The sequence below is a fragment of the Thalassophryne amazonica genome, chromosome 6 (genome assembly GCF_902500255.1).
Source record: "Thalassophryne amazonica chromosome 6, fThaAma1.1, whole genome shotgun sequence".
Lineage (NCBI taxonomy): Eukaryota > Metazoa > Chordata > Actinopteri > Batrachoidiformes > Batrachoididae > Thalassophryne > Thalassophryne amazonica.
Genome location: NC_047108.1, coordinates 73,438,677 through 73,451,447, shown reverse-complemented (window position 1 = coordinate 73,451,447; position 12,771 = coordinate 73,438,677). Strand labels below are relative to the sequence as shown.

General features: G+C 40.1%; 1 protein-coding gene across 7 annotated transcripts in view; it reads left to right on the top strand.

The window, feature by feature from the left end:
* Positions 1–12,771, top strand: part of LOC117512423 (neuron navigator 1-like) — a 261,229-nt gene that overhangs the window by 198,815 nt on the left and 49,643 nt on the right. For all 7 annotated transcript variants that reach the window (XM_034172486.1, XM_034172482.1, XM_034172481.1 and 4 more), the window contains 2 exons: positions 1,178–1,316; positions 11,943–12,246. In XM_034172486.1, coding sequence (XP_034028377.1) covers positions 1,178–1,316; positions 11,943–12,246 — 443 coding nt within the window. The remainder of the gene's footprint in view (positions 1–1,177; positions 1,317–11,942; positions 12,247–12,771) is intronic.

Below are 12,771 nucleotides of genomic sequence, written 5' to 3'. Positions count from 1 at the left end.
ACAGGTTTTACGCCGGATGCCCTTCCTGTTGCAACTCCACATTACATGGAGAAATGTGGCAGGGTTGGGGTCTGAACCAGGAACCTTCTGCACTGAAACCAAGCGCACAAAACGCTTGGCCACCACCCCTGCTACCCTTAATATGAAAAAAAAGTATGATGCTGATTTGTTTCATTTTGAAAGACAGCTAAGGGTTGTCTCACTTTGCAATTACTGATAGATACCCAACTGTTATTTTTGACATAATAAATGCATAAATTGTGTACCTAATCAGAAATCACGTCTGTGTAATAAGTGTTCAAAGACTATGACCATAATGCGGACTTTGGTCATAATTACACTGTGAGCAATCATGAAAGTTTTAAACATGTTTAAAAAAATTTTGAGTTGGATTGAATCATGAGTCGTATAACATCAATAAATGGATTTGATTGGTGCAGACTGGGGGAAATATTGTGTAACTGTAGGTAGAAGTGGCTAAGTGGGTACAACATGCAGTAATCGGGACATGATGTTCTCTGATTCTCCTCTGCAACATGAAAACCCATGAAAAGCATGTCACGTTCTTCAACAAAAAAGTGAAATGAAAAGTGTTTTTTCCTCCATTGGAATCCAGATCAATTGCATCTGACAAAAGGACATTGCAGACTCGATCTCAGTGGAATTTTTTCAGTATTCTTTTCCCATCTTTAGGCTGTTGTATTTGAACCACAATCATCTTACAGAGATATAAAACTTGTGAAATCAGTCGATCATTTTTGCACATCCTGCATCTTCGGCATGTTTACCTGCTGACACAGCAATTGAAATGTTTAACGTATAGATCAAAATACTGTCACTTCCTGTTCTGATCAGTGGTAGCTTTCTTTGTTCTGGGAGAGTCCAGGTGGAGAGATGTGAACAAAGCAGACTGATTTTTATGTGTATACAACAGCATATGTTGTTACTTTTGTGTGTCTGCCGGTGTCGCAGAGTGACCCCCCCTTTGGGGGTTCACTAGGGTATCCGATATTTGGTTAGTCCATGAGGGAAAACAGGAATCAGTAACTGGGATATTTGCTGGATGGCGGCTTGAATTCAGATGTCCCAGTTCAGATTTAAGGGTCATTGATCAAAACTGCAGCAATGCATCTTAATCTGAGCCACACATAGTGATGATGTGATTTGTTTCTTGTAGTTGGGCTGAGAGCAGTTCCATCAGCAGCGGTTTAAGTGACAGCTCAGACAACCTGAGCTCTGAAGAGTTTAACACAAGTCCCACTCTGAACTCACTTCCGACCACGCCCATTGGGTCCCGCCGAAACTCAGCCATAGTGGTAAGTGATGCAGTCATCACACACACACACACACACACACACACACACACACACACACACACACACACACACACACACACACACACACACACACACACACACACACACACACACACAAGTTGGAATTATAATGCTTGTAAACACCAGAGAGACAAAAAGTTATTTTCCACATCCTGCATATTCTAAATATATGGAGTAAAGGTTGTGAGTACACACTTCCTTCCTTCCTTCCTCTTAACTTTCATGTTTGTCTTCACCTGCAGACTGGGATCATCTTCCTCTTGATTTTTGTTAGACTGGGTGTCTTAACTTTACATTACTGCCCCTCGTTGTTCTCAGTGGTTTACAGTTGACTTCTTGTGGCTCCTTCTGCAGAAGACAAGACGTGCAGTGATCCTAAGTGTAGTTTGATGATAGTGGTTTGTTGTTTGTCTATCAGCTGCCGCTGGTATTGGTTAGGATCATCACAGCAGATGCAGCACTAATCTGCATTGGAATTTGGCACAAGTTTTATGCCGGATGCCCTTCCTGATACAACTCGAGATCAACCTTGAGAAACACACACTCACACACAACCCTGGTCTTCCTAAGAAGCCTCCTACCCAAGTACGAACAGGACTTACCCTGCTTAGCTACTGAGCTCTGACAGGATGAGGCTGACGCAGAGCAGCCTGGCTGCAGTTTGCCGATGGTGGTAATCCACCAATAAGCAGGTTTTCCAAACACCATCTAAAATGTCTATCATTACTGAATTAAGTATTTAATTTGAACTTAAAAATGTCACCACATCCAACACATTGCAGAACTGCTCTGGGTCCTGGTTGGCATCCATCCAGGCAGATAACTGGTAGATCCCTGCCTCCCTAATGTACCCATGTATGTGCTGCAGGCAGGTGAAACATGGGCACCCCCTTGGCTTTTTCCAGTTGCTGGTATCCTCAACACTTTTGCACTTATGCACTGGCTCATACAAAGAAATGCAAATACGCCCCCCCTCCAAGAAATGGATAGATATCATTCACTATACTCACATTGAAAGACCTCCATGATTGCGCTGTCTGTACAAGGTCTATATTATTTTCTTTTAGAATGCTGAGGTTTTGCAGAGAAATAGCAGAATAAATTTGAAGACAATCAAGTGGTATAAATATTATCCTACCAGATGGTCACTGTCTGCAGTGATCAATTAAAAAAAAGGGGGGGGGGGTGATCAGTGAATGTTCATGTGTGCCATTTTAGAGATTTGGAACATTTATTTTTCCTATGTAAACCCTGACCAATAGTTTTTGTTTTTTAGCCAGGAATTTAACAACTGATTTAACAGATTCTGAGCCTGTGCTTGAATTTAGGCCAAGTGAAACAGTGTAATGACTTCAGCTAGAAACACTTTTGACTGTTGAACGTTTTTCTCAGAACCCATATTGTCTTTGAAATCTGCTCTGAGGGAACGGTCGATAAGGGATCGTACTTTGAAAATCTGGTCTAGGTCACACCTCCGTAATCTGCTTTATATGACTGCCTTCGTGGGATTTTAAAGCAAGAAAGAGATCATCCAAGAAAGAGAATCAGTGTTACCATAGCAACCAAAGCACAGGGATTCTGATGGTGTTGGCCTTTGTTTTACCCTGCGCAGTGAAGGACAGGTCTAGAACATGGCCATCTGTGCACGCACACATGCACACGGCCATCTGCAGTTCTGCTGTCGGGCCAGCGGGGCCGGAAGACCTGGGGCGCCCCCCTCCATGCCTTGTTGTAGGAGTCATAGGAACCATTACCCCCTGTGGCATTATTACCATGGCAACCACGGTTTCACATCATCATGTACCCCACATTTACTCACTGCACATGTCTCTGTGTTCTCATTATTTTCTCTCTCTGTACAGTCAGGGGGTGTTTTTAATTTATCTGTTTCTCTTTATGTCTCTGTGCTGTTCTTGTGCCCTCTTTATTTTTTTGAATTATCATCCTGCCTTTCCTATTGTTTTCATTGATTTTTGTTAGAGCAACTCTAGTTTTATATCCATTACTCCTCCAACTATTGCACAATATAAGCAGCAATAATACAAGATTGAAGAAAGAAGTGTTTCATTGTAATTCACTTTATATCACATCAAGCATACAAAGTCCTGTGTACCCATGAGGGTGGAGGTAAAGGTGGAGATGGGGGGGTCGGGGCGTAATCAGATCCACAGTTATATTACATTTGTGGCTGTACACTTCAACATTTCACACAGGTATTACAATTCACAGATGCATCATCTCAATTTTGGAGAAAACACACAAAGAACTCTTGAAACAAATCAACATATGCAACAATATTTAACAGCAAGAAACAGTGAGGCCTCAAGTACGCATCACATGGGTTAATCCAACATAGAACAATTATAGACTAACATGATTTTGGAGGGTTGCTAACTATGGTTAGCATCCTGATTCCACAAATGAAATGGATGGCTGCTAAGCATAGATGGAGGGCAAATAATCAACCAAAATCAGGTTATTATCATTATTATCACTTAAAACCTACAAGCACGTTCTACCACTCATCAAACAAAGGACATCCATTTACCCCTTGGTCACATGAGCTCCAATAGACAGATGCAAAACAAACATCTGACATTCATTTTTAATCAGAGTGGGCATTTTATGTTCGTACAAAATGGTGACTGCCAATCTGAGTGACGGCAGCGTGATGTACGTTGGTTGGTTACTTGAAAAACAATAATCCAAGATGGTAGATTACACTGCCAGACAGCGCTATTTCTGTATCAGTGTAACATGTTTAGCATTTTTTCTCTTTACATTTTTGTGGTTGTCAGACTGTATTGTGAAATGATAACACCGTTACTCTTGTGTCTAACATAAGGCTTTTATTATGAAATGTATTACAAGTTCAGAGGTGACATTTCCTCCACCAGTAGAGAGAATATAGTTATGCTATCTTGACAGCAAGAGAGATGTCACAAGAAGGTGTTCATTCCACCCGCATGTTAAAATGAGGTTAGAACGAAATATGCCTGAAGGCTAAAGATGACCTGGATCAAGGGTTGTTCATTCCTACAGACGAAGAAGACTGTACCCTACTAAACAGGTTATGTTGTGCAGTGGATAACTGATAAAACTCTCCCAAATGATGATGCAAGCACAAAAGTTGGCACAAATACACCGTAGACATTACCCCTTTCAAAAAGCAGGGTGTCCACTTGAATTATAAATAGGGAGCCAGGTAGTTGCCAATTGAAGAATTGCACAGGGGACGAAAAGCTGAAAGTGGACAGTTAAGTAGAACCCCAACCTCCTCCTGCCCACGGGGCTAGTTCAATGCTGCGATCGACCCACAATGCAAAAATAACAGTGCGTAGTGACTGGGAGAAGTAACTTTAATCTGATTACTGATTTGGAAAGATTAATGCGTTAGATTACGCGTTACTGTAAAAAGCGGTCAGATTAGAGTAATGTGTTACTAAGTAACACGTTACCGGCCTCACTGACTATATACCACATTATTTGTTTGATCACAGAGATTCCAAAAAGGTATAGTTTTGTCTATCTGTGACTGAATGTTATGGGGTAAAAACAGCAAGAATGGTGACAAAGGTCAATTTGAATTTGTACAGGGGTCAAAAGTTAAAGTTGCTGTAATTCTTGAAAAAATTAATGCTAATTACAGCGGGGCCAAAAAGTATTTAGTCAGTCCCTGATTGTGCAAGTTCTCCTACTTAGAAAGATGAGAGAGGTCTGTAATTTTCAACATAGGTACACTTCAATTATGAGAGACAAAATTAGAAAAAAATCCAGGAAATCACATTGTAGGATTTTTAAAGAATTTATTTGAAAATTATGGTGGAAAATAAGTATTTGGTCAGCCACAAACAAGCAAGATTTCTGGCTCTCACAGACCTGTAACTACTTCTTTAAGATGCTCTTCTGTCCTCCACCTGTTACCTGTATTAATGGCACCTGTTGGAATACATTATCTGTACAAAAGACACCTATCCACAGCCTCAAACAGTCAAACTCCAAACTCAACCATGGCCAAGACCAAAGAGCTGTCGAAGGACACCATGAAGAAAATTGTAGATGTGCACCAGGCTGGGAAGTGTGAATCTACAATAGTCAAGCAGGTTGGTGTGAATAAATCAACTGTGGGAATAATTGTAAGAAAATGGAAGACGTACAAGACCATTAATAATCTACCTCGATCTGGGGCTCCACGCAAGATGTCATCCCGTGGGGTCAAAATGATCAAGAGAAAAATCCCAGAACTACATGGAGGGACCTGATGAATGACCTGCAGAGAGCTGGGACCAAAGTAACAAAGGCTACACACTATGCAGAGAGGGACTCAAATCCTGCAGTGCCAGGCGTGTCCCCCTGCTTAAGCCAGTACATGTCCAGGTTCGTCTGAAGTTTGCTAGAGAGCATATGGATGATCCAGAAGAGGATTGGGAGAATATCATGTGGTCAGATGAAACCAAAATAGAACATTTTGGTAAAAACTTAACTCGTTGTGTTTGGAGGAAGAAGAATGCTGAGTTGCATTTCAAGAACACCATACCTACTGTGAAGCATGGGGGTGGAAACATCATGCTTTGGGGCTGTTTTTCTGCAAAGGGGACAGGAGACTGATAATTAAGAGTCTATCCTACTTAAACCTGGTGAGGTCAGTGAGGAGCAGCGAACCGTGTATGCACATGAAAAAATGTCGACTATACTGAGTTAATAATGGTCGACACTATAACTATACTGATGGTTGGACGACAAAAGTCTGTCACTAATAAGGCATGACGCTGCTCATGATGGTAGGAAAGCCCTTAGAATATTAAAAGAGCATTACTCTGGCAAAAGCAAGCCAAGAGTAATAAACCTATACACATCTTTGACTAAGTAAACCTGTACACATCTTTGACTAAGTAAACCTATACACATCTTTGACTAAGTAAGTTACACAACGAGAGTGTTACTGACTCTGTAATAAGAGCAGAGAATCTGATCACAGCTCTGAGAGATGCAGGTGAAACCATGAGTGATGGACTTACTGTAGTCATGATACTTGGTGGGCTACCAGACTTTAAAGCCGCTAGCTGTCTATGCAACATAAAATGAAGATATGTTGCATTCACAGATGTTAACAGTAGACTGAGAATCTATGAAGAAGAGGAGAAAATTAAAACTGGTGAATCGACTGACATCGTTATGAAAACGAGTGTGACACAAAAGATCAAGTCACACTTTAATAAAAAGAATGAAGATTTCATCATGACATGTTATAAGTGTGGAACAAAAGGACACAAGGCAAGACGGTGTACCCGAAAAGTATGGTGCAGTCATTGTAAAAGTAATACACACAAAGAATCACTATGTAAGAAAAAAGGAGAACAGGATGGTGCCAGAAAAATTGCAGAGGAAGAGCAGAAAAACGACGACCGTCATCTCTTCATGGTGAAGCATAAGGCCAATAAACAGTGTTCAAATAAAAGGCATCATGGTGGATGGAGACGCAACATCCCACATCGTGAACAAGATAGACAAGTTCCACAGCTCCGATGACACATTCCAACCAGAGTCCCACTCTGCTGAGTTTGTAGACAGAACCAAATGCAGTGGCATAGCACAACACAAAGGGACAGCAGTGATTTACCTTTGAGACAACACAGAGCACAGCTACATGGTTTTCTGTACATGCCATCATACCCACACATTTCCTCAGTGGCAAGGGCAGCAAATGGAGGAGCAACAGTCACTTTCCAGAAAGATGACAGTCACATGACCATGAAGAATGGTAGCAGGTTTGACATTCATGAAGGTGGTAACTTGTATTACCTGCCTGCTGTGGAGCAAAATGTTGACAAATGCAAAGCTTGTCATGACATGCAAATATGGCATGACAAGGAATGGTGATTAAGGGGAGTGCAGTCAGACCAGCTCAGGTATGTGACGTGTGCACACAGGGCAAGTTCACTCAGACTAGGAATTGAGAGCCAGACAGAAAAGCTACTAAACCTCTAAAGCTGGTTCATACTGATTTGTTGGGCACCATGCAAACCCCATGTACAGTCTTTGATAGATGACTATTCAGGTACCACATTTGTGTATTTTCTAAAATACAAAAGTGATGCAGTATAAGCCAGAGTGAGATTCTTGGCAGATATAGCACCTTATGGAGAAATGAAATGCTTCCACTCAAACAGTACTGAGTTCACAGACAGAGATTTCCAGGAACTGTTAACCAGGAATGGGATTAGTCATGAAAATATTCGCCCCATCCAAACTGCACAGCTGAGAGAGACTGACAAACCATCTATGAGAGGAGCAGATGTTTACTGTTAGAGAGAAAACTACCAGATAACCTATGGAACTATGCTGCTCAGATTTCAGCCTATGTAAGAAACAGGTGCTACAGCAGACTCACTAAGAAAACACAATGAGTTGTTCGCTGGTATGAAAGATGATGTTTCCAAATTGCAGAAATTATGATGTGTTTTGCCTACAATCAGGAAAAAGGGAAATTAGATCCCATGTGTGAGCAAGGTCTTTTTATAGGCTAAGACAAAAACAGCCTAGCCTATCCGGTGTACTACACAGAAAATGCTGAAAAAATGACAGAATTAAGGAAGTACAGAGAGGCAGTGGGAAGTCTAATATGTTTGTCACATCTCACCATGTCATTTAGCTCCTTCAGACTTTTTTTTTTTTTTGAGCAAAATGCTTCAGGGGAGCATTAGCATGGCCAAAACCTTTCAGCTTCTGGGGGGCAGACCTCCCCCAGACCCCCCGCCTTTTTAAGTATTTTTCTTTTTTTTTTTTTTAATTTCAACTTCTGGGGAGCTTCACCCCCCAGACCCCCCAATGACAGCCCTCTTAAACCACTGCCACTTTAAGTATTTTTTAATGTACATGTTAATTAAGATTCAAAGTTTTCAGCTAGTTGACAATAGAACTGTACAATATGGCCAAATTATTGTATCTCAATATTGTCATAGCAGTATGATCTACATGATTTGACACAAAGTGCAGCAACAGTGAAAATTAAACATTCTTAAACAAAATAGTAATACCACACTCATAAGGTTAGGATACTGTGCTCTCCAAAAGTATGGGAACACTTAGTATTTCACACATTTTAATTTATGCCATTTTAAATACAAGAAATACAAAAAAATAAAGAATAAAATTTCTAAAATTAGCTTCCTCAAACTCAAACTGAAAGCAAATCTCTAAAACTTGATAATAGCTGTAAATAATGAAAAGTTTTATTGCCAGTTTTCTTCAGACAAGTCAAGAGATGAAAACATGAACATTTCCAAGTCACTAAATATGTCTTGGACTTTATGTACATCAATTATGAAGAAATACAAAAGTTTCTTTTACCAAAACATCAAATCTAGGCTTTCATCTCAAATGTACTTTCTGTCAAATTGTAGCTGAACTTTCAGGTCTTCTTTTTAAGAAAATCCTCCTCTACACCACTTCACCAGGAAGCTGGATTTTATGTTTTTAATTAATTTATATCAAGTTGTACAGATTTGTTTTCAGTGCAGGTTTAAAGAAGATAATTTTAGAAAAAAAATTGTATTTGAATTGGAATAAACAAATTAAAATGTGTGAAATGCCAAGTGTTCCAGTACGTTTGAGGGCAATTGAGAAACACTGGGGAGCAGCATCTTACATCTCATATATATAGTGCAGCAGGTAAGAGAATATTTAGAGCAGAATCCTGCAAATGGTGATACAAGCATCAAATTTGGCACAACTACTCCATAGACATTAACTCCTTTGGAAAAAAAAAACTCATTGGCTACTTGAATTTTCAATAGGCAGCGAGGTAGGGGTCAATTGAAGAATTACACAGCGGTCAAAATTTATGCTCCAATCATATTGAATACTACACCACATTATCTGCCTGAACATAAAGATTCCAAAAAGGTATAGTTTGGACTATCTATGACTGAATGTTATGAAATGCTGTAAGGAATTTACTGTTTGGTATAGATCAAGAAATGGGGGTGGGAATACAAGCCTGCCCTACTCTACATCACAGGATTTGGGTGTGGTCATGGAGTTTTGGGACTGTTCAAAACCTCAGTTGTTGCATTGGAAACTCCCACTTTTTGCAATAAAGAGAAATGTCTAGCTACACTTTATCATGTTCTTATAGCTTGGAATATCATCCTTTTCAAACTCAACCATCAGTCATTCACAATATCAAGATGTCAAGAAATCTGTGGTTGAACACACTCGTTTGTTTGTTTTGCTGCAGTTTACTCCTGTGATGAATGACAAAAGCGAAGGAAATTGTGCAAAGCCAAAAGTGAAGACTGTTAGAATCCATGTGGGTTGATCCATGTTTTTCACATTTTCTGCACAAATTGCCATTATCTTGTATCCAGTTACACTTTAGCACACATTATCCTGCCCACACAACACATGCGCTGAAAGGACGGGTTACGATCAAACACATCCTGATCAGGATGTGTCGTGTCCTGTTGGGTCGTCCCTTGTGACACCAACTTAAGACAGGAAACGGGGAAGTAATCATTTGCTCAAGTAACGGGAAAAAGATGAGAATCAGTGACAAAGTTACGTAGGCGTGTGCAGGTACTACAAAATCCTGGCCTTTCTCACATGAAGGTGTAACAAACATTCAAGTTAGCACACTTTGGTTTTCTACTGCATTTGTGTGTCTGATTGTTTGGCTGCTTTCACGATTGTGCCGTTATCTGTGTTTTGTCACTACTGTCTGACCAGATGTTTGTCTCATCCCTGTCTGAAAAAGCAGAGAATGCATGTGAGGAAATCAGTGTTTGATCAGCAAGTTTTGTTCAGATGGTTTTCATACACACTCATATGATGTGAATGTGGTCATGGGGTTTAGTGGTTTTATTTAAAAAAAAAAACAAAACAAAAAAAAGGGAAAGGAAAGAACACTGTCCTTATGAGAACCACTGGGTGTAATTACCTCAGAGCTTCACACGCCTACTGATGCATTGTGTAAGCATCACCCCCCTACGGGGGGAACGGTCCGCCTTCATGAAAACTCATCATATCCTTCCACACTGAGACTCCCATGAACACTCACTCCTACGCTAAATATACAGCATAATACAAAAAGAGCAATCTTAATGATGACCTGGTTTTCACACAGCCTTAAATGCAACATTTGACATGTTCATCATCATGTTTAAACTGCAGATTATATTTTCTGTGTGTCATTAAATTTGTGCAATTTCTGTGTGTTATGAATTGAATTAATCAATTAATTATTCAGTGTAGAAAAACATATAATTGGCTAATTTTTCAAAGACACGTGCCAAACTTAGGATAGTCCCAACTTTTAAAATTTGAGCATTTGTAGGTTTTATCCTTGATTCAAAATTTTGGGAGATATTTGATTTTTGTCAAACAAAAATTGTTAGAATGTGATACTTTGTGATTTAGGAAATGTGTAAAAAAAAGAATTTTATACTATTTTCTGGCATTTTTTAGGTTGGACACCTTTACATTATCCATATCCTCACCATTACCAGCAATATTATCTCCCCTCTTTTATTACAAAATTCAGTGTAATAGGTGGCAGTACCTGTGGGTGTGAAAACAGAAATGGCTATGACAGTTTGACATTTGGCCACAAGATCCTTGACCATCACCCAAATGATTGACATCTGGTTGATCTTGCCAAGGCAGTTCTGGAATCTGTGCACCACATTTGGTCCAAATGGGATTGAAAATCATCTTTCGTGGCTTTGACATTTGCCAAATTGAATACATTTTTTGGAATTTTTGGCTCAGCCTTTAGTGGCTTTGCTGTTTTTGTAGAAATCAGCTAAATAACCTTGTAGATGTAAGCCAATAAACAGACAGACAGACATGACCCTGGCCCCAATGATTGATATTTGCTAAATTTCATCTCACCTGGTCAGTTCCAGAACCCATCGACATATACGAGTGCTATGTTTGCTGTAAATTGGAATGAAAACTAAAGCTTAGACCTTTGATCATAAATAAACAAACCCTTTAAAGGTAATACTGGGCTTCACCTTCATACACATTCCAAATTTGGTGGAAATCAGACAAAGGACCCAGGAGGAGTAGGGAAACAACCAGACAGGCAAATACTACTCAAATTCTAGATTGACAGAGACGGATTATTGAAGGATCTGCTAGTCAGCTCTAAAGATTCTACAAAATAATCTAGGCAGCAAATGTGGCTGATGTAGAATCGACACATATACTTTTTCAACGCAAAACTCATTTGGGAGTGTATTGCAACCAAAATATGGAAAATCAAGGTATCCATGCATGCATACGTCTTACTTTTGTCATTAGGAGTCACTGAAGCCTATGACAACACAGTGGGAGGTGTTGCAACTACAGTCAATTTATTGTTGAAATTATACCATTTTACTTTTAGTGAAAGGAATGGTTTAAGAAAAACATTCTACATCTGACGTTTGGTGCTGGATCTCATAGGACAAAATGAAAATAACACCAAACTTTTGGCAATACTTTCCAGTAAAGCATTGTATTACTGTAGTTTCTGAATTACACACACACGGACCCCTGCATTACGACAAGAGTAATCATTGTCTGTGTATTCTTAACAGGTGTCTGTCTTTCTCTCTGTAGCTTCGTACAGATGCAGAGAAGAGATCGCTTGTGGAGAGTGGTCTGTCTTGGGACACTGACACAAAACCCAACCACAAAAGCCACGGAGGCGGTGTCTATGACACAGGAAGCCTCAAGACTGAATCAGCCAATAAATGGAAAAAAAACAGGCAACAAGGCGAAGGGCTGGAAGGAGGGAAGGGAGAACTAAAGAGACCTCAGACCTTTGGCCAAGCCAACGCATTAAAGAAAGGAGGACGGAACCCACCTGTAGGCGTAACATCGCCGATCACGCACACCTCTCAGAGTGGGCTGAAAGTAGCAGGTGAGATAGGAAAAAGGACAGAAAAACAATACAACCACACTTGAAATGGTTTTATTAGAGATTTCTTTGTATATTCGTCTCTTCTATTTGACAGCGTCTCACACCCACACACAGTCACAGACACTGTCTTTGTCCCACACGTTCATCCACAGCTGCAGCTCACCCTCTGGGGCTTTAGAAAATGGTGCCATGTATCAAACACCCATCACAACCCACTCCCTTCCTGCCAGCCACACACACACACACACACACACACACACACACACACACACACACACACACACACACACACACACACACACACACACACACACACCAGCAGCCAAGTATGTTTTTTTTTAAACCCAACTGAGCCAGTCAGTTCTATCCAAGCTTTATTTTTATGCTGAACAGAGAGAGTTTATAGCCCTAAAATAAAAGGCATTTCACCCAAAACAACAGGACAAGAGACAGTGTGTTTTTAATAGTGGTCTAAAAGAGTGTCCCCCCATCACACTTAACACATATTCTCACACACAAAGACCA